At 33.6% G+C, this 22,959-nt stretch overlaps 1 protein-coding gene across 2 annotated transcripts in view; it reads left to right on the forward strand.

Moving 5' to 3' along the window:
- The window catches only part of ADGRB3 (adhesion G protein-coupled receptor B3), a 721,652-nt gene that overhangs the window by 389,983 nt on the left and 308,710 nt on the right, over positions 1-22,959 (forward strand). For both annotated transcript variants that reach the window (XM_028509706.2, XM_028509707.2), the window contains exons 14-15: positions 572-647; positions 14,034-14,136. In XM_028509706.2, coding sequence (XP_028365507.1) covers positions 572-647; positions 14,034-14,136 — 179 coding nt within the window. The remainder of the gene's footprint in view (positions 1-571; positions 648-14,033; positions 14,137-22,959) is intronic.

Consider the following 22,959-nt stretch of genomic DNA (forward strand, 5'->3'; position numbering starts at 1 on the left):
CTCAGTGCAAAGCCTATGACCTCATATTTCAACTTTAGGTAATGAAACGTGTTGTGTTTTCCATGAAAGTCATTTTCATTTCTTCCTCCTCACATTTGTTTTGGTTTGAAGTTATTTTTTGGGTATATAAATTTTTTTTAAAAAATTAAGTTTTAAGAACATGTTCATTAGTCTCTAAAATTGTGCATTTTCAACAGTGCCATTGTGGTCTTAATTCTTGCCTTGGAAATTTTGACCTCATGACTGTGAGCTACAAAAGAGAATTAGCTCCCTCCCCCATATCTTTGGGAATTTAAACCCAGTAGCTGCAACTAAAGCAGCTTTTTGTCTTAACTTCATGAAGCAATATTACTTTCTGACACAAAACACTGACAACACATCTTTTAGAACTTCAATAAATGTATGGAGTGTGGTGAATAACCTGCCCATTCATGCTCAGGAAGGCTTCTCTTCTGCCCAGCTTCTCATCATCAAGTCCTGGAATCCCCGTGTAATGAGTAAATTAAAGTTTTGTATGATATAGTATTTTTCTTGCTGTTTTGCTAATATTTTAAAATTTTATTCTTTCTAGAATTAGATGAATCATCAGTATTTGTTCTTGGAGCTGTCCTGTACAAAAACTTGGATCTAATTCTGCCCACTCTGAGGTAAGCTACAAAGTAATAAGCTATTGCAATCTTTGTAAATTATTCAAAAAATGTCATCATAGTTCATTCAATGAAAAGAGTCAAGCTTTGGTAATACAAAAGGGCTTTTTCTTAAATGAAACAGAAAATACCAATTCAACGAACAGCTTATTAGCACATTATGCATTTCAAAACAACTGGAAAAGATTATGTTGGTCTGTGATTATACCTCTGCACTTCTTTTGTAATTAATCGTGACTTGCCTTAAGACTGAGGGGGAAAAAAAAAAGAAAAAAAAACCCTCAAGCCTCCATAACAGAATGGGTTGTTTTAAAATTAATGTCTTCTCTATTTAATTGTACTTAACAGTACTGTTCATCAACATTGCATGAAATTAAAGGAGTGTCTTAATGACTGGGAATACATGGTTTTTCCTTCATTTGCACAAGATCTCAATTTGTTTCTAAGTAAATACTCAATTACAGTTACATTAAGAAAAAAATTGCTATTGTTCAATTAAAGCACTATTTTTGGAAGAAATCTATTAATTTCTTTCCTCCCAGTCAATAAAGGAAACAATTACAAATAGTAATTTTACCAGAAATTTTTTACTTGCTCCACTCTCTTCACTGCTTTACTTGATCTCACAGAAAATGTCATTCACAACTATTTGGATAGTGATGTTACCACCCATCACGACCTGTCTTCTTCATCACACCTCACTTTTGGAGAATTGAAACCAACTTGTACTTCAGTAAAACACGGCCACATTTGCAATGAGCTCTTATACCCTCATGAATAAATATTCCTGTTTTCAGGGACAAGAGACTGTGAATGATGTGTACAGTTGTAGCAGGGGCATAACAAATTGTCTAATAAATAAAACCAATTAGAGTTCAGTCCAGCAGAAACAAAGGCCTCCCAAGGAAGCAACTAAGTTTTTGCAGCTACAGTGACTATAGAGAAAATCTATGTACATGAATTATTAATATAGTTGGTGAGCCACCGAGAGTTCTGCTCAAGACAATGCAGTTTCTCCTTCACCCACAGAGACAGTTATGGGAAGGAAATTACATAATTCCCTTCTCTGGATGGAATTTGGGATTTCCAAATTTGAGTAGGTTCATGTTTGGTCTTGTTCTACTCATACAAATTTTCGAAACTAATAAGTTCACTCTCAACTTTTCCACTGGTTTTATTAAAACGCATTAGTATGTGCAACTGCTTACCGGAAAAACTTATTTATAGCAACACTGCCTGTGTCTTTGTGTATGATGAACATTTGAGGGGAAGTGAGTTGGAGTTAAAAGTACACAGATACTCAAAGTTAGACACATTTTCACAGGGAGTTCATTTGTGTAAACATCATCTTTCAAGAATTCTAGAATGGACACTACTTAAAATCAGATGACTTGGGCCCTGGCTGGCGTAGCTCAGTGGATTGAGCGCGGGCGGGGAACCAAAGTGTCCCAAGTTCGATTCCCAGACAGGGTACATTCCTGGGTTGCAGGCCATAACCCCCAGCAACTGCACATTGATGTTTCTCTCTCTCTCTCTCTATCTCCCTCCTTTCCCTCTCTAAAAATAAATTTTAAAAAAATCTTAAAAAAATAAAAATTTAAAAAGTGCATTAAAATCAGATGACTTGGGTTCGAACTTCAATTTAACATAACAAAAAATGTAAACTTGTCATGTCACTGAGCAATCATCTGCCTTCAGTTCAAGCTTTAAAAACAGGAACATTTTATGTATAATTTCACCTTATTTACTGGTGAGGGGAATAGTGAATGCAAATATAATATTCAATATAAAATGCTTTAGATTGTGAATTCATTTCCCTACATGTCTAACAAAGTTGCATTAAGATTAATCGTGTTTGGTATAATAATACAGAACTCAATCACCTACACAAATGACATCAGGTTACTCCAAATTTTCATAAATTTATACAATAAAGGGAATTGGAAATTTACCTAGGGATATCAGTCTTTTGTAAAAAGGAAGAAAACACATTTATTTAGTGTTTCAACATTTTAAGAAATTATGGCGGAGGCAGTGGTCATTTACAGCTGTGGGTAGATGAATGCATGCATTATGGCGATTTCATGGGTAAAGCAGGGAGTGATGTAGAGCTTGACTTCTCTAATATCACCTGTGACACCCGGGATTCAGAGGGCCTGTAGGTAAGTCACTGACATCTTTTAGAAGGAAATTTGGGGCTGGAAATTTCCAACTTCAAAAATCCCCTGTCTTTATTACATTACAGTTATGAACTTTTTGGAGTTCTGATATATGCTTTAAGTCCCTAAAACTCTTTGAATAAGAATTATAGATGTTTATACCCACTCATACTTCCTATATACAAAGTAATTAGGTAAATGACTATGGGAAAACAATATTCACATTTAGATTCATTGACCAGAAATAATGATGATGGAATGCTCAATATGAAATGTTTAAGTGCTATTTGAAAAATAAAATATTAGCATTTCTCATTTCCTTTTATTTTATATGGTAGAATGAGGTAACTGAGCATTTTTAGGCTTATTTTTCCTTTTCAAAGAAGTGTTCCAGAAAGTTTAATGAGTAATTGTACCAAATATAGATCCCCTAAATAAGAGCAAGCCTTTTAACAGACAAAGGCCATATCTTTGTTTTATAGTCACTCAACATTTACTAAGCAGCAACCTTGTTAACCTTACTGTCTTAATTCTTTTTAATCTCCCATGAGATCAGAACTCCCAGAACAATGCTTAATAAATGATAAAAGATAAAAGAAATGTTTACTGGGATAATTGTCTTATAGGATATCTTATATAAGCCATTTTTAAAAAAATAAGGTACATAGAAATTTGGTATTTAAATTGTAAAAATATATTAGGAACAAGGGAAAAATAAACATATCTTGTTGTATATTGTATAAATATGACTGAATTGAACCCAATAGGAAAGGAAAAATTGTCTAATTCAAATAAAAAATACAAATTTGCTCTATAGGTTTACTTATTATTTACCAAACTTTCTTTTTCTCAGTGATCATTTTACTAATTATCAGTTGAAATTTTTGTAGCATAGTCTCCCATACATGAAATAATGGTAGGATTACTGTTATGTTTTCAGGGTTTTTATATTTTGATATATAATCATTTTCAAAATAATACTTTGCATAATTTTCCTCCTGGGGCCTAGAAAGAGCAACTTCATGTAATATTTTGAATAGATATAATTTAGAAATTTTCTTTGTACAAAGACAGAAATGACAGCATGTGACTCTTTTATTTAAATATTTATTTTCTTCTCTTGCCCTAATATGCATTTAGCAATTCTTTCAACTACAATTCTTATTTCCCCGTTTCATTGACTTCCCTTTTACAATTAAGCATATTAAAATTGTCCCTTCCAATGAAGGAAGTATGCTCCCCCCTTTAGTTTAGTCCAAACTAAACAGGTATGCTCTGTTCTCAGCCTCTCACATTTATTCTTCTTCAGAATAATTTCTTACAGTTAAAAAGTATAGAAAAAGTATAGAACCAGTCAGTGGATATTTTTTAAACTTTGTTTTTTTAGTAGACATTAATGCTGTAAGTCTCTTTAAAGGTTAGTGTCCTCCAGAACTCTAATTATACAGATGGGAGATCTGCACTCCCATTGCTTCAGTGACCTGCCCAAGATTACATGTCCAAGAGGTCACTGAGTTCTAATTCAACTCAAGTCTTCTGTCTGCAGAAACCAAGACTCTGCCAATGTCTTGCTGCCTCTGTGAGGCTAACATCCATTCCATTAAACACTACAACCACGGACCTCATATGAATGAGAGCACACATGTATCTTCTGTAGAAAATCTTTCAAGGCCCAGGAGGAGGCGGCCATGCATTTGTTGGCTTAAGGAGCTTGGGGTCAATTTGGTGGCCCTAACTCAGGCTATTTGCAATAGCCTGAGTTAGGGCCAGAAACTGTTACTCTTCCCACCCCTTCATGGCTTCTTTTGGGGGTGACAGATGAAGGCACCACTCATGTCAAGGATCTAACAACCATTCACAACTGGTGAGCACTTAAACTGCTGGTGAGGATTTAGACACTAAAAATGCATTGTCATTGATACAAAAATGCCACTTCTGAGAATTGATCTTATGGAAATTATCTCCAAGAAAGAAAAGGTGTATCTAAGCATACACTCAAGCCAAAGAGTGCAAGAAGTAGTTGTAAACAGTCCACAGTCTGACTCATTTAAGAAATTCAAGTTTCAGTGTTGTAAGAAAATCACAATGCTTTTGAGCACGGAAGCAATATATTGTTTTCCTGGTAGGACATATAGAAGATGTAGTCCTATTAAAAATAATAACAAGCATTTTAATATGGCCATTAAAATTCAAGATATTGTGGAAGATCTAATTAAAATTATATGCAAATTCCACTATGTATTAAAAAGCCAGGAAAAATACAGCTGAACAAAAAACAATAACATTCTTATAAGCCAGTGGTTGTTTGAAAATTATCTTTTATCAAGCGCACCAACCTAATGAAGATAAATCATGCTGAATTTTTTTTGTACTTAGGAAATGGAACTCATTTGAGTTCCCAATATTGTAAGAATTAAAAACAACCAGGAAAGCAATTGAACTAAGTAATATTGGAAATAATAAAAAATAAAAACATAATCACTTTTATACCAATACATCCTGAAGACAATCAACCTGAAGTAGTAATTAATTCTCACAAGAGCACTTGTTCTTCAGTTTTAGAATCTAACCTTAGAACCTTCTTCATTCTGAGTTTGCAATGAAATATTGTAATTTTGTGATGTTCTGTATCTTTTTATGATGTCCTATCATAAGGAAATTGAAATCATCCATGGGGATAAGAAATGTGCATGACCACTGATTTAAGATGTTGTAATATTACATAGTCAGTATATTATTTACAACACCTGAGCTTAATTTGGCCATACTTTTTAAAAGTGAATTTAACTTTCTGATCACTTAGCTTCTTTGTAGTTCTAAATATTAACATCCCTTAGCAAACTTAACTTGAAATTCTATTTAGTTTTCAAGGCTCTGTCAGCCCAGCCCTCAGCTGATTTTAGTGTTATAAGCAAATGTATTTAACTTAATTTTGATGAAGTCCCTAGTTCCTAGAATATTAAGATGTCAACTATTTTATTTTGTTTTTTTTTTAACTGGGGAGGAGAACTTGTTTTAAAAAATTAGGAAAACTTTCAATTTAAAAGTTACATGAAATATATTCTAAAAATGGGAAAAGGCTACAATAATTTTAATAATTTTTATTAAATATCTTTTTACTCTACCTTATCTGGCTGTGCTTCATTTGAACAATTAGTTTTATAATCCCCTCTACTGATTTATCTTCTGTAATGTTATATTGCATTTTTAATGTGATAATAAACATATAATATGAAATTTACCCATTTAACTATTTTAAATGCACAGAATAGTATAGTATTTACTATATGCACCTTATTGTGCAACAGATCTCTAGAAGTTATTTCTAGGAAAAAAATTTCTATGAAATTCTATTTGTCTTGAACAACTCACCTTTTACCTCTTCCCCTCGCCCCTGGAAACTACCGTTCTACTTTCTGTGTCTAAAAAATGGATCACTTTAGATAATTCACATAAGCAGAATAATATAGTATTTGCCTTTTTGTGACAGGCTTATTTCACTTTAGCATTATGTTCTCAAAGTTCATCCGTGTTTTAGCATATGACAGAGTTTCTTTTTAAAGTTTTTATTTATTTGTTTTTAAAGAGAGGGGAAGGGAAGGAGAAAGAGAAGGAGAAAAACATCTATTGGTTGCCTCTCATAGGAGTTCCAACCAGGGACTGTACCCCCAATGGAGGCATGTGCCCTGACTAGAATTGAACCAGTGCCCTTCTGCTTTGCAGGACCATGCTCAACCAATTGAGCCACACTGGTCAGGGCAGAGTTTCTTTTGTTTTTAAAGCTGGATAAAATTCCATTGTCTGTATATATTGCATTTTCTTTATCCATTCATATCTGTCAATGGACATTTAAGATGCATCCTTGTCTTGGCTATCAGAATAAGTGCTACAGTAAACATAGGTGTGCAAATCTTTTTGAAATTGTCTTTCATTCTTTTGAATCTATATCCAGAAGTGGGATTGCTGGGTCATATGGTAATTCTATATTTAATTTTTAAAAAATATCCATATTCTTTTCCATAGCAGCTGCACCATTTTACTTTCCCACCTACAATGTAAAAAGTTTCCAAATTCTCAATGCCTTTTGGCATCTCTGGGCCACAATGGAAGAAGAGTTGTCTTGGGTCACATGTTAAATACATTGTAACACATAATCACAAAAAACCTCATGATGTTTTAAGTAAATTTACAAGTTTATGTTGGGCCACATTCACAGCCATCCTGGGATGCATGTGGCCCGCGGGCGGTAGGTTGTAGCTGCGCTACAGCTTTGATAACATTTGTTTTCTTCTGTTTTTTTTTTAAATAATATTGTAAAGTTTTATTTTGTTGTAGTTTTGACATGCAATTCTCTAATGATTAATGATGTTGACTATCTTTTCATATACTTGTTAGTCATTTATATATCATTTTGGAGAGATATCTATTAAAATTTTTTTGCCCATTTTTTAAACTCATGGTTTTTGTTGAATTTTAGGATTTCCTCAGTTTTTCTTCTTATTAACCTTTTATCAGATATATGGCTTTTAAATATTCTTTATTATTCTGTAGATTGCCTTTTCACTCTGTTTGTTTCCTTTATTGCATACAAATTTTTACATTTGGTTTAGTACCATTTGCCTATTTCAACTTTTGTTGCCTGTACTTTGATGTCGTATCGAGACATCATTGACAAATTCAGTGTTCTGAAGCTTTTTCCTTATGTTTTCTTCAGGAGTGTTATAGTTTCAGGTGTTATGTTTAGATTTTTATCCATTTTTAGGTAATTTTGGTATATGGTACACCATAAGGGTTCTACTTTATTAATTTGCATATGGATGTGGAGTTTTCCCAGCACCATTTGTAAGAGATTGTCCTATCCCCATTGTGTAAACTTGACATGCTTATTATAGGTACCTTGACCATATATGTGAGGGTTTATTTCTATATTCTCTTTTGATTCTGTTGATCTTTATGCCAGTAACATACTATTTTGATTTTCGGTAGCTTTGTAATATGTTTTAAAATAGGAAGTGTGAAGCCTCCAGCTTTGTTTCTCTTTCTAAAGATTGTTTTGACTATTCAGGATTTTTTTGAGATTTGACAGGAATTTTAAAATTATTTTTCTATTTCTTCAAAAAAATGTTATTGGGTTTTGATAGGGATTGCATTAATCTGTAGATCACTTTGAGTAATTTTAACAATGGTAAGTCTCCCAGTTCATGAACGTGGGATATATCTGCATTTATTTGTGTTTTCTTTGATTTTTTTCAGCAATTTTTTTTTTTTTTTTGGTTTTCTGTGAACAAGCCTTTCACTTCTTTGGTTAAGTTCATTGCTAAGTATTTTACTGTGTTTGATGCTATTATAAATAGGACTTTAATTTTTTCCTTTTTGGATTACTCATTGTTAGTATATAGAATTGCAGCTGTTGTGTGTGTGTGTGTGTGTGTGTGTGTGTGTGTGTGTGCGCGCACTGATATTGTATCCTGTAACTTTGCCAAATTTAGTAGTTCTAACATGTTTTATTTTTTGTGGGCTCTTTAAGGGTTTTGCTATATATAAGGTGATTCTAGCTGCAAGCAGAGATAATTTTCTACTTCCTCTCCAATTTGTTTGCTCTTTATTTTTCTTTCCTGCCTAATAGCTTTGGTTAGGGATCCCAGTATTATATGGAATAGAAGTAACAATTGATAGCATCCTTACCTTGTTACTGATTGTTTTTGGTTTTCACCATTGAATGTGATGATAGCTGTGGATTCTTCATATATGGCCTTTATTTTGTTGAGGTACATTTTTTCTATACCTAGTATGTTGAGAGTTTTTATTGTAGAATAATGTTGATTTTTTAAAGTGCTTTTTCTGCGTCAATTGAGATGACCGTGTGGCTTTTGTCCTTCATTCTTTTAATGGAGTATATTACATTGACTGATTTTCATATGTTGAAATATCCTTGCCTCTCAGAGATAGACCACTCGATCATGGTTTATGATCCTTTTAATGTGTTGTTGAATTTGGTATTATGTTTACAATTTTTACATCAATATTCACTAGGGACATAGGCCTGTAATTTTCATTTTAAGTGATATCCTTATCTGATTTTGGTATGAAGGTAATGCTGACCTCATAAAAATGAGTTTTGAATTATTCCTGCCCCTTCAATGTTTTGGAAGAGTTTGAGAAGAAATTCTTTTTTACATGCTTGCTGGAATTCTTCAGTGAATCCTTTTTGTCCTGGGCTCTTTTTGTTGTTTTAAGTGGCTTTTGACTATAGACTGAATCTTACTATTTATAGGCCTGTTTAGAATTTGTTTACTTCTTCATGAATCAGTCTTGGTATGTTTTATATTTATAGGAATTTATTCATTTCTTTTAAGTTATTCAGTTTATTTCCATGTAGCTGTTCATAGTAGTCTTATAATCCTATTTATTTCTGTTGAATCAGTTGTAATGTCTCCTCCTTGTTTCTGACTTTTGTTATTTGAGTTATCTCTCTTTTTTTGTTAGTTTAGCTAAGAGATTGTCAAATTTGGTTTTATTTAACAACCAACTCTTAAACATGATTATTTTCTTCCTTCTGTTACCTTTGTGTTTAGTTCTTTTTTCTAGTTCCTTGAGGTATAAAGTTAAGTTGATGATTTGAGCTCTTTTATTTTTTAATGAGAGCATTTAGTCATATATTTCAGACTTCATACTGCTATCACTGCGGTCCACGTGTTTTGGTGTGCTGTGTTTTTATTTCCATTTATTTAAAAATATTTTTTAATTTTTTTAGGATCTGTTCTTTAACCCATTGATCAAGAGCGTATTGCTTAATTTCCACATATTTGTGAATTTTACAGTTTTACTTTGATTTCTAGTTTCATTTCACTATGGTCATAAAAAAATCTTGATATGATTTCAGTCATCTTAAATTATTATCTTTTTTTGTGGCTTCACCTGTGATCTATCCTAGAGAATGCTCTATATGAACTTGAGAATAGATATTCTGCTGCCCTTGACAGACCTATATATGAGGTCTGTCAAGAAAAAGTCCAGCCATTATTAATATAATGAGAACGGTGTGCATGACATCGATGTAACCTGTCAGCCAAGGAGAGCATCCTGGAATGCACATGCAAGAACAATGATGACTTCACTGTACTAGTCAGTGGGGGCAGTAGACATCACTGGGTGAGCATGTGTACTGTGTGGCTGTCACATTCAAAATGAATGAGCTAGTAGAGCAACAAATATGCATCAAATTTTGTGATAAGCTTGAACATTCCTCCGTGGAAACTATTCAGATCATTCAGAAGGCTTTGGGAGATGATGCAATGAGTGCAGTGTAAATAAAGGTGTGGCATAAATGCTTCAAAGATGGTTGAGAATCTTTGGAAGGTGATCCACATTCTGGAAGGCCTGCAACAAGCAGAACACCTGGGAATGTTGAACGTGTACTGTAATCAAAAAAGATCAGTGACCGACAGTACAAGAACTAGAAGCTGATCTGGGGATTCCAAAAGCTACTGTGTCAAGATTTTCATGCAGGATCTTGGCATGAAATGAGTTGTAGCAAAATTCATTCTGCAGCTTCTGCTACCAGAGCAGAGGGAACATCATGCTGCAGTTGCTAATGACTTGATTCAAACCACTACCAATGAGCCAGATTTCCTCAAAAAGGTCATAACTTTGAAGGGGACTGAGGCATCATTGTCCTATGCACAATGTTCCTTGCATCTTGTATGTTCTTAAGTAAATGTCTCTATTTTTCATATTGCATGGCTGGATACTTCCTGGACATACCTCATGTATACCTGTTAGTTCAAGTGTCTATAGTGTTGTTCAAGTTCTCTGATCCCTTATTTCTACTACCTGGGTAGTGTATTCACTATTAAAGTGCAATACACGTGATCAAAAGTTTGATTTTTAGTATATGTTTATTTAATAAGACATTCAAATATGTGTTAGCACTAAGCCAAGCATAATGCAAATGAGGATATATAAATGCTAGATACAGATATTGCCCTCATTGAATTTATCTTGTGGAAGGGAACATGCATAGCATTAATGGATGCTATGGTAGAAATAGGTACATGTTAGCAGCACAAAGTAAGGAGATACATACATAAATATGATAAGAACCTCCATCTGCATAAATATATTGACATGCATCCTTTCCCAATTGTATTCTAAATAAGCTTAGACATATAAATACATATGTACACATATGCACACACAAAACAAAAGCCATAGGCAGACTTCATCCTCTAGGGACTATCTCCATCAGGCCAGGTGAGAACCTGATGAACCTAACATAGAGTAACATATCTTGTAGAAGGCTGCTGATCTTAGTTAGCTACTCTTCTTCATCTTGCTTTCCACAGCCCTATTTCCTGAGGTTAAATTCCCTACCTGTATATACGTACAAAGAGAACTTCATAACTATGTATCTTGACAAATTTATAAATTTCTGTTTTTCTGGTAAATTATCAACATATGCAATTTTAAGATAATATAAAATATCTGTATACTATCATATCCTTCTCAATGCACCTTACCTTTGATTGACTCATTTAGTCTTAAATGAAAACTGGAATCATGGAAGTGGATCAAGTGCAAAGAGGCTCAAGAAAATGGGAATGGGTAGGGTTTACAGGAACAAATTTGGAGGACACATGGACAAAAACTAGGGGTGGGGGATAATGGGGGGGAAGGTGGGAGGGTTGGGTGGGTGGGCTGGAATGGGAGTAGGGGGAGAAAACTGTACTTGAACAATGATTAAAATAAAAAATAAAAAAATAAAAAAATAAAAAGAAAATGGTTAATGGTGAAGGAGCAATTGCCTGTCTTAATTTGGAAGTGCTTACGTAGTAATGTACGATTAACAAAAGCATTATAATTCCCACTGAAAACTGATGAATTGTATTATCTGTAAATAATGCCTTAAACAAAAAAAGAGGATAAAATTAAATGACTTTGTTTTTGGAAAATTTTATGAATTCCCCAGAATAGTACATGCTCTATGGAAGAGCAGGTGGCTTATTTCAAATCAAAAAGAAGGGATGAAAATATATATTTACTCTTCAAAAAGCTAAAATTACAATGAAACCTTTAAATCTCTAAATAATAGTTGATATATAGAATTTTTTAAATGTTCTATGGATATCTAGATGTGCTGTCCAGGTCCAGCTATACTGTCGCAAAGGATAAAATTTACTTCTTGTTTATGGTGGAGCACTATTTCATTCTGTATTCCAGTAGTGTCCCATAGTTGTTTTATCCACTCACCCGATGGACACTTAGGCTGTTTCCATATCTTGGCAATTGTCAATAATGCTGCAATACACATAGGGGTGCTTATGTTCTTGGGAATTAGTGTTTTGGGTTCCTTCATATATATTCCCAGAAGTTGGATCATTGGGTCAAAAGATAGATCCATTTTTAATTTTTTGAGATATCTCCATACTGTTTTCCACAGTGGTTGTAACAGTCTGCATTGCCATCAACAGTGCATGAGGGTTCTCTTGTCTCTTCATCCTCGCCAGCACTGTTGATGAAAGTTATTCTGACAGATGTGAGGTGATATCTCATTGTGATTTTAATTTGTATTTCTCTGATGATTAGTGATGTTGAGCATTTTTTTATATTTCCATTGCCCATCTGTATATCCTCCTTGGAAAAATGTTGGTTAAGTCACTTTGCCCATTTTTTAATTGGGTTGTATTTTTAGTGATGAGTTTTATAAGTTCTTTATAAATTTTGGATATTAACCCCTTATCAGATGTATCAGCAAATATGTTCTCCCATTCTGTGAGTTGTCTTTTTATTTTGTTGATGATTTCCTTTGTCATGAAAAGCTTTTTAGTTTGATGTAGTCCCACTTGTTTATTTTTCTTTTGTTTCCCTTGCTTTAGAAGATATATCTGATAAAATATTGCTCCAAGCAATGTCTGATATTTTACTGCCTATGTTTTCTTCTATGATTGTTATGGTTTCAGGAATAACATTCAAGTCTTTAATGCATTTTGAATTTATTCTTGTGTGTGGTTTAAGAAAATGGTCTAGTTTTATTTTATTTTATTTTATTTTACTTTTTGCATGTATCTGTCCAGTTTTCCCAATACCATTTATTGAATAAATTATCTTTAGCCCATTGTATGTGCTTGTTTTCTCTTTCAAATATTAATTGACTATGAAGGTGTGGGTTTATTTCTGGGCTTTCTATTCTGTTGATCTATGTATCCATTTTTTATGCCAGTGCCATGCTGTTTTGACTACTATGGCCTTTTAGTATAGTTTGATATTAGGTAACATGATTTCTCCAACTTTGCTCTCCTTTCTCAAGATCACTGTTATGATTTCAGTCATATGTAGAATCTAATAAACAAACTGAACTAACAAGCAAAATAGAGACAGAGTCATAGAGAACAGGATGACAGTAAGGGAGAGGAGGTTAAGGTGGAGGAACTGAGTGAAAAAGAAAAAAGGACTCATGGACATGGACAACAGTGTGGTGATTGCTGCAGGGAGGGGGGCATAAGAGGACTAAATGGTAATGGAAAAAATACAATAAGTATTGAATAAAAAATAAAAATCTTTGTGAGTGAACTGTACTTAGTAAGATATTTTGAAATGCAAATGTGTGCCTTACATTGAGCATATTCAGATAAAGAAGTGGCTTGTAACTCTCAATTGCTGAAGTGAAAGACAGTAAATAATTATCAACAGCATTTATTTATTTATATTTATAGTCTACTTGCTTTTATGCTACACTACATTCTGATCACCCATATTAATGAACTTTGAAATAGTGTTAAATGCCAAGACAGCACTTTGCAAGAAGAATATTTGGTCTCCTGGAGAAAAAAAATGTTTGGTCCACCTTGAGATCAATGCATTATATTCATTTAAAGATTACCTGCAAGTTTAAATTCATAATCTATCTCTCTCATAGGTGAATCAGATTTAAGTAATCGAAAGCTTGTCAGTGTTACTGCTTATTCATCTTTCCTGCATCTAAAATGGTAGCAGTCAGCAATAGTTCCCCCTCCCTAAAATGTTCTAGTTCCATCTAGGTTTTCTTTTAATAACAAGTAAACTGTTCTTTCTATGAATAGTACTTTAGTATCATGTTTTAAATCTATTTGCCCTATGATATTACTTAGGATACATTTATTTAACATGTTATCCCAACATATACTGAACAGAAGAGATTCATATTCATCATCAGTCCTTTCTCCTTTTAATCATTATTACTTTGTTTCAGAAATTATACTGTCATTAATTCCAAAATCATCGTGGTCACAATAAGGCCTGAACCCAAAGCAACTGATTCGTACCTGGAGATAGAACTAGCTCATTTGTCTAATGTAAGTATCATTCACTTGCTTTTAGAATTTATCTTTTAAAGGAGATTAACAATCATACTTTTGACCAATAAGAACAGAACATATTTCCTAAGCTTTTTAGAGTTGCAAATGTGTTACAAAGATATGTATTTATAGAAATGAAATGCCATATTATTCTATGCTTTTGTTCATGCTACAATTCTCTTCAGTTTATCTCAGATAATAGGAAATCATTTATCAGTGTACACATCTGTATTGTGCTCTGAGCTAGACAATGAGGGAGATCAAAATGAATACGCACCTGTCTCACCATGAGGTATGGAAGACTGCCATGTAAATACACAGATTGAATGCAGCATAGGGCAAAAGTAGGTTTACAGTTGTTCATATGGAAATAATACAATAATTAATAAATAATACCTGGCTGGTGTAGCTCAGTGGATTGAGCGCAGACTGCTAACCAAAGTGTCGCAGGTTCGATTCCCAGTCAGGGCATATGCCTGGGTTGCAGGCCATGACCCCCAGCAACCGCACATTGATGTCTCTCTCTCTCTCTCCCTTCCCTCTCTAAAAATAAATAAATAAATAAATAAATAATCTTTAAAAAATAATAAATAATAAAAAATCATAGACACAGAACACAGTATGGTGATTAACAGAGGGAAGGGGTGGGAAGAGAACTAAAAGAGGTTATAGGGGGGAGTAAATGGTGATGGAAGGAGACTTTACTCAGGGTGGTGAATACACAATATAAAATGCAGATAATGTATTATAGAATTGTACACCCAAAACATATACAACTTTATTATCCACTGTCACCCCAAGAAATTCAATAAATAATACAAAAACAAAATCTGTTTCACATACAACTGTAAACCTACTTTTGCCAACCCTGTACCTGTGAAGCAATAGAAGTTGCAAACCTAAGACAATGGGGATGGTTAACTCCAGGGTAGGAGAATGGGTGAGCAGCATTTGAAAACGCTAAGTTGGAGATCAGAAATGGCTCTTTATAACTATCTGTGTGCTCCATCGATCTAAATCTAAACCTCCCATTTTAGAACAACCAGAACCCTTTCTCAAACACATCCACCCACAACAGAAATTCTTCAAATTTTGTTCAGTCCTTATGTAGAAATTTAAAACACATAGCTTATCCTTTATATATTCACTTTGAATACTTAAATCATTGATGAGTTGGGACAAGGAAGGTGATTCCCATTAAAGTTTTCCTAATTATACTCTTATACTTCCTGTATTAATGAAAGCCAGCCTCATGTGTTGCATATACACAAGATTTTTGTTTATTCCTTGCAAACTTTCTATGAAGTTGCTTTTTACATACAAATAGCAGAAGCACAAAGTGGGCTTCATTTTCCCAAACTGATATACTTAGTGAATGACATAATGGAATTTATAATCACATATTTTGCTTTCAAAACCCATGTATTTTCTGCTTTTTAAAAATTTTTGATACTCCCTTAAAAATCAGCCTTGATTTTATTTAAAATGACAGTTATCTTCCTTGTAAACCATTTTTTACTAAGCTGCTTCAGGCTTCCTCAATGTTTAATGAAAATTTCAAGCCCTGGCTGTCATAGCTCAGTGGATTGAGCGTGGGCTGCAAACCAAAGCATCGCAGATTCGATTCCCAGTCAGGGCACATGCCTGGGTTGCAGACCATGGCCCCCACCAACTGCACATTGATGTTTCTCTCTCTCTCTCTTTCTCTCTCCCTTCCCCCTCTAAAAATAAATAAAATCTTTAAAAAAATAAAAAAAAATTCTCTTTAAAAAAAAGAAAAGAAAATTTCAAATCTCTCAGCAATAACTTTTAAACATCCTAAGTAATATTTAAACTATGTGGTCCTTTCTTACTGTTGCCATACTAATCCTATCTAAGTGTGAGAATGTGTTTCATCTCCTCCATGACATCTACTTACTCAAACCTTACTCAAACAGCCTTACTCTCATCACTTCACTAAAAATTGGGAAATAATTTTAACATTGCTTTTGAGTAAGGAATTTCTTCCTTTGTTCAAAATTTGTTATAAAAATATTTATTTTCTTATTTGTGTTTTCATCATTTAACATGGTAATGTCTATCCAGTTATAAGTATTGATGAAAATAATAAGATATTAATTCCCTGAATTGCTTACTGTAAAAGTAATAGTGTCAGAATACATACCATATTCCACATTTCCTATAAAGAAAGCACCCTAAAAATGAACAAAACTCTCCTATATAAAGATAAAGTTCTCATTTAGAATTTAGAGGCCATGCTAATTAAATAACATTTTGTCATAAGTTAAAGAAAGGGTAGTTCAAAAATAGTGTTGATAAAACAGTCTCACAAAAATTCAGTAATAATTCAATAAAAATACTTAAAATTAATAGATTTAAGCTTTGAGCCAACTTTTCTCCTCTGGAGGCTTATCTGGACAGCCAATTTACACAAGAGGTAAACCATGTGAGAAATTTTTTCTACATATGGAAAATGAGTGCACAGTTAATACATCTCATTAAGTGCCAGCTAGACAATGGAGTACAATGCAACTCAGACAGACTATAAGAAGGGTGAGGTAATTTTCAGAAGTCACTTAGAATTAATTGTCTTTCAGTGTTTTGAATGAGTTGACCAAATCCCTGAGACAATGCTGTATCTGCTCCAGAAGACCTAGGTTTAAGAGAATATAGACAAATCTATTACAAAACGGGCAGGGGGAGGAAAGGTTTACTCTGGAGAAGAAAAGGCTGCGAAATGTTCCTGGTCATGTCCACGCCCCCTCCTGAGCATTGCCTGCCTGTGCCTGTCCTCAGAGGCCACCCAGTTGATAACCTCACAGCAGAGCCTCTCATATGCTCCCTGTTTCACATACACCCATCACACCATTTTGTGCACAACACACAGTCCTTCATGCTCTACTGTTTTGCATTTCTAATGCTTGTTGTATATATACTTACCATTCAAATTAGATATGGGGAATACTCTATTGTTCCCTGAGGGCAGGAATATGTGGCTGATTTATAGAGTATCTTAATATTTATTACCAGTCTTGTCAAGAAATGCTCTAATACAAATCAAAGCTGGGAAGACAAACAATCCAGTTAAGAAGTGGACAAAAAACCTGAATAGACACTTCTCCAAAAATGACATACAGAGTGCATGTAGACATATGAAAAAAAAATGCTTAACATCACCAGTCATCAGAAGAAATGCAAATTAAACCTCAATGAGGTATCACCTCACACCTCTCAGAATGGCTGCCATCAATAAATCAACAAACAAGTGCTGGCCAGGTTGTGGAGAAAAGGAAACCTTAGTGCACTGTTTGTGGGAATGCAGTCTGGTGCAGCCACTGTGGAAAACAATATGGAGTATCCTTAAAAAAATAAAAATAGAAATAAATAAAAATAGAAATGCCTTTTGAACTAGAGATTCTACAACTGGGAATATACTTGAAGGATCCCAAAACACCAATATAAAAATAAATATATATACACCTTTGTGTTCATAGCAGCACTATACACAATAGCCAAGATTTGGAAACAGCCTAAGTATCCATCAGTAGATGAGTGGATAAAAAAGCTGTAGTACATTTACACAATGGAATACTATGAAGCAGTAGAAAAAGAAAAAAACTGCTATATTTTGCAACAGTATGGATGAACCTGGAGAAATTATGCTAAGTGAACTCCGCTAGTGAGTGAAAGAAAAATACCACATGATCTCACTTATATGTGGAATCTAATAAACTTAATAAACCAATGAACAAATAGTAACAGAAACTTAGATACATAAAACAAACTAATAGCTGCTGGGAAGGAGGGGGATAAAAGATGGTGAAAAGATTAACCAAATAACATTTGTGCACAATCCATGGACACATACAACAATATGGGGATTGACTTGGGGTAGGGAGAAGGTAGAGTTCAGTGGAGGTGGGGAAAGGAAGAAAAAATGGGAACTATAACAGCATGAACAATAAAAATAAAACTAAAAAAAAAAGAGAGAGAGAGATGTCCTATATACTGATTTTAGTGTATTTCCATTGAAGAGATAATCAAAAGAGCCTATACTGAAATATCATAGTCCACTAAAATATGAAGAAAAGACTCATCTTAAATATGAAAATTGAAATTGACTTAAAAAGCTAAAATTTCATCATAATTATAACTATATACATTAAAATGTATCATCACTGTTATTGCTTTCAAAATTGAAGTATTTTAGATATGACATGTTTCTAATATTAAATCAGCCCACTTTCACCAATTATCTTATATCAAAAGTATCTGCTGTACTTTTCTGAGCTCAGAAAAGGATAATGACTTGAGAATTATACCTGTTTCAAATACCTGTTTCAAATACCATGTGATAAAAAAGGAAGAATGGGAATTAATAGTTATATTGAGTCTAGGGGAAAAACCTGTTAAATTTTTCCAAAGGAAATGTATTCTTTTAAAAAGCTTTTTAGCCCTGGCTGGTGTAGCTCAGTGGATTGAGCACGGGCTGCGAACCAAAGTGTCGCAGGTTCAATTCCCAGTCAGGGTACATGCCTGGGTTGTAGGCCACAGCCCCCAGCAACCGCACATTGATGTTTCTCTCTCTCTCTCTCTCTCTCTGTCTCTCTCTCTCTGTCTCTCTCTCTCTCTCTTTCTCTCCCCCTCCCTTCCCGCTCTTAAAATAAATAAATAAAATCTTTTTAAAAAAGCTTTATAACACATATCATTTAAAGTATGTTGAATATATCAAGGCCTTTGGGAACTGGTAAAAATTGGTACTAGAATATGGAATTTTGAAATTCCAAATTGTATTTAGTCAATTGCAGTTTTAACCATCTTATAAGTAATTAATAGGCCCTATACTATCCTTAATTTTTTGGTTTATGGCTTTATCATCATGACCTTTAGAATTAGGATTTGTGGTCTTTAGTGCTTAGGTGTAGCAACTGACTCCTTTGAAGAAATATCAAATTTGCTTTTCTGAGAAAAATAATTTTGTTTTTTATTTAACATATTTACTTAAGGTTTCTTTAGTGTGACATTTATACTTTTTGATATTGTTAGACTCTCTAATGCATAAGGAAATGTAATAATTGTATTTAAAGTAATTATTGAGACCTAGATAATTACTAGAATGGACCTATATGTGCGCACACATATACACACATGTGCACATATATACATACTCACTATCAGGATGCCTTGGGTCTGACAGGTCTGAGCCTGCTGTGACTTTTTAAGGTGGAACATCGCTATATTTAAAAATTAATTAGAAGAAAATACATGATTTTAGTTATCTTGTGCTTTATTAACCTTGTGAGCTCTAAAATGCATTATGTTTCCAAAGGAAAAATCCTTCTGCCATTCTATTTCTAGTGGAAAGATAGAGTGGACGGGGCTGGCCTGCAGTCTCTGCAGTCTAAACTGCTCTCTTTCAGAGCTGAACAACTCACCAGGTTTATGAGTAGTTCTCAAACTGGTCATATTCATGAAAGATCTCATGAGAATTTGGACTTCTGGGGTTTTTTTTTTCCCAATATTTGCTTGCATGTTAATAGGATCAATCTAACAAGTTAAGGAGTTTGTTTTATATGCATAAACTAAAATTAATCATGAGCCATGGCCTTTGTAAATAATAGTGGAAAACACAATGGAAGACTGTAATAAATATGCTTGTTAAGGCTAAATGAGCATGAAAAACAATGAAAAGAGATTCCAGTATTCATCAGGGAGCATTTCCATGACTATCAAAGGCTGATAACAACATAAGGAATTAAAAATCACTTGGCAAAGCTTAAAGCCTAGTCTATGCATCTATAATTTGTACAAAGGGATGTTTGTATCCTTTATATTTTAAATTATTTTCTGTCCTTGGTTTTGTCCATGTGGAAGAGCTTTCAAACGTTTTGTCTATGGGAAGCTCTTGGTAACTTTTATAAGAGAGTTATGAAATGCTAATTAGACAAGCAGACTGATGGCTCTACCAACAGCTGGAATTGAGAGAGAATTGTTCTCTATGTACAGTTATTGGGGGGCATGTCCTAAATTCTAAATTTCAGTAAGCATTCTTAATTCATTTCAAATTCAATTTAATTTTCTTTATAATACATAGCTGATAGTCTTCACAAATTTTAGAATAAGTGTGCTATTGTTAGAGCAGGTGCTGGCAAACATTTTCAGTTAACATCAGAGAGTAAGTATTTTAAGTGTGTGAGCCACGGTGGTCTGGGTCCCATCTACTCACCTGTGCTGTGGTAGTGTGAATGCAGCCATAGACAACATGTAAACAAATGGGTGTGACTGATAAAATTATAAATTTTATTTTCAAAAATAGGTAGCACTTAGAATAGGCATAGGAGGGCAAAGGGGGGAAATTGAGACAACTGTAATAGAATAACTATTAAAAATAATTTAAATTTAAAAAAAAAATAATAGCAGAACAGATTGGTATCCTAGCCTGTAGAGGTTATCAATCCCTTTATAGTAAACAGGATAATAGCCCCCAAAGATATTCATATCCTAATCCCCACAACCCGTGAATATGTTATGTTACATATAAAAAGTAATTTTGCAAATGTTGTTAAAAGTAAGGATATAGAGTCTTTACAGCTTTCTACATACAGTATCATGTCATCTACAAATAATGACAGCTCCACATCTGCCTTTCCAATATGGCTGCCTTTTAATTTTTTTCTTCTTGTCTGATTGCTATGGCTGGACTATGTTAAATAAGAAAGGTGAAAATGGACATTCTTACATTGTTCCTGATCTTAGGGGAAAAGCTTTTAGTTTTGGGCCATTGAAAATGATGTTTACTGTGGGTTTGTTATATATGGCCCTTATTATATTGAGATATGTCTCTTTATTACCACTTTGCTGAGAGTTTTTATTATAAATGGGTGTTGGGTTTTATAAAATGCTTTTTCTGCATCTATTGATATGATCATGTGATTTTTATCCTTCATTTTGTTTATGCCATGCATTACATTTATTGATTTGCAGATATTGTACCAACCTTGCATCCCTGGAATAAATCCTATTGATTATGTTGTATGATCTTTTTAATGTATTACCAGGTCTGTTTTACTAATATTTTGTTGAGGGCTTTGCATGTTCATCAGGGATATTGGCCTATAATTTTATTTCTTTGAAATGTCTTTATCTGGTTTTAGAATTAGGATAATGCTGGCCTCATAAAATGAGCTTGGGAGGCTAATCTCTCGAATTTTTTGGAATAGTTTGAGAAAGACAGGTGTTAGTTCTTTGAATGTTGGTAAAATTTGCTTTTGAAACCATCTTATCTGGGACTTCTGTTTGCCAGAAGTTTTCTGACCACTGCCTTTTTCAGTTGTAATCAGTTTTTGCAACCGATTCAGTTTTTGCAAAATTGTGTTTCCAGGACTATTTCATTATATTTTCTTATAATCCTTCGTATTTCTGTGGTGTCAATTTTTATTTCTCCTCTTTAATTTTTTTACTTTATTTATCTGGGTCCTCTGTTATTCTGGTTAAAAGCTTATCTTATTTATCTTTGCACAAAACTACTTCTTAGTTTCATTGATCTGTTTTATTGCTTTTATCATCTCTATGTCATTTATTTCCTCAATAATCTTTGTTACTTTCTTCCTTCTACTTACTCTGGGCTTTGTTTGTTCTAAGCTAGCTTTTTTAGGTGTAGGGTTAGATTGTTAATTTGAGATTTTTCTTGCTTCTTGAGGTAGTACTGTGTTCCTATGAATTTCCATCTTAGGACAGTCTATTGAGTCAATGGTGTTAGAAGAATTGGACAGGTACATGCAAAAAAATGAAACTAGACCACCTCCTTACACCATACACAAGAATAAGCTCAAAATGGATTATAGACTTAAATGTAAGACTCAAAATAATAAAAATCCTAGAAGAAAATATAGGCAGTAAAATATCAGACATTTCTCATAGCAATATTTTTTCTGATATATCTCTTAGGCAAGGGGAAAAAAATAAATAAATAAACAAACAAACAAATAAATGGGACTATATTAAACTAAAAAGTGTTTATACAGCAAAGGAAACTCAACAAAATAAAAAGACAGCTCTCTGAATGGGAAAACATATTTGCCAATGATACACCTGATAAGGGGTTAATATCCCAAATTTACAAAGACTTTAACACTAAAAAACCAAACAATCCAATTTTTAAAAATGGGCAAAGGACCTTAATAGAGACTTCTCCAAAGAGGACGTATATACCGCCTATAGACATAGGAAAAATGCTAAATGTCACTAATCATCAGAGAAATTCATATTAAAACCACAATAAGATACCACCTCACACCTGTCAGAATGACTATTATCAGTAAATCAACAAACAAGTGCTTACTAGGATGCAGAAACATGGGAACCCTCAGGCATTGTTGCTGGGAATGCAGATTGGTGCAGCCACTGTGGAAAACAGTATAGAGTTTCCTCAGAAAATTAAAAATGGGGCTATACTATTATCCAACAATTCTACTTATGGGAACATATCCAAAGAAACCCAAAACACTGATTTGAAAGAATATATACACCCCTATGTCCATTGCAGCACTAATTACAAAACCAAGATTTGGAAGTAGCCCAAGTGCCCATTAAGAGATTAGTAAATTTAAAGGCTGCAGTACACTTACACAATGGAATACTACTCTGCTATAAAAGTAGAAGGAAATTTACCTTTTGCTATGGCGGAGATCAACCTAGAATGTATTGTGCTAAATGAAATAAGCCAGTCAGAGAAAGACAAATATCATATGATTTTAATTATATGTGGAATATAATGAACAAAATAAACAAACAAACTAGAAACAGACTCATAGATACAGA

Source organism: Phyllostomus discolor, chromosome 4 (assembly GCF_004126475.2).
Source record: "Phyllostomus discolor isolate MPI-MPIP mPhyDis1 chromosome 4, mPhyDis1.pri.v3, whole genome shotgun sequence".
Lineage (NCBI taxonomy): Eukaryota > Metazoa > Chordata > Mammalia > Chiroptera > Phyllostomidae > Phyllostomus > Phyllostomus discolor.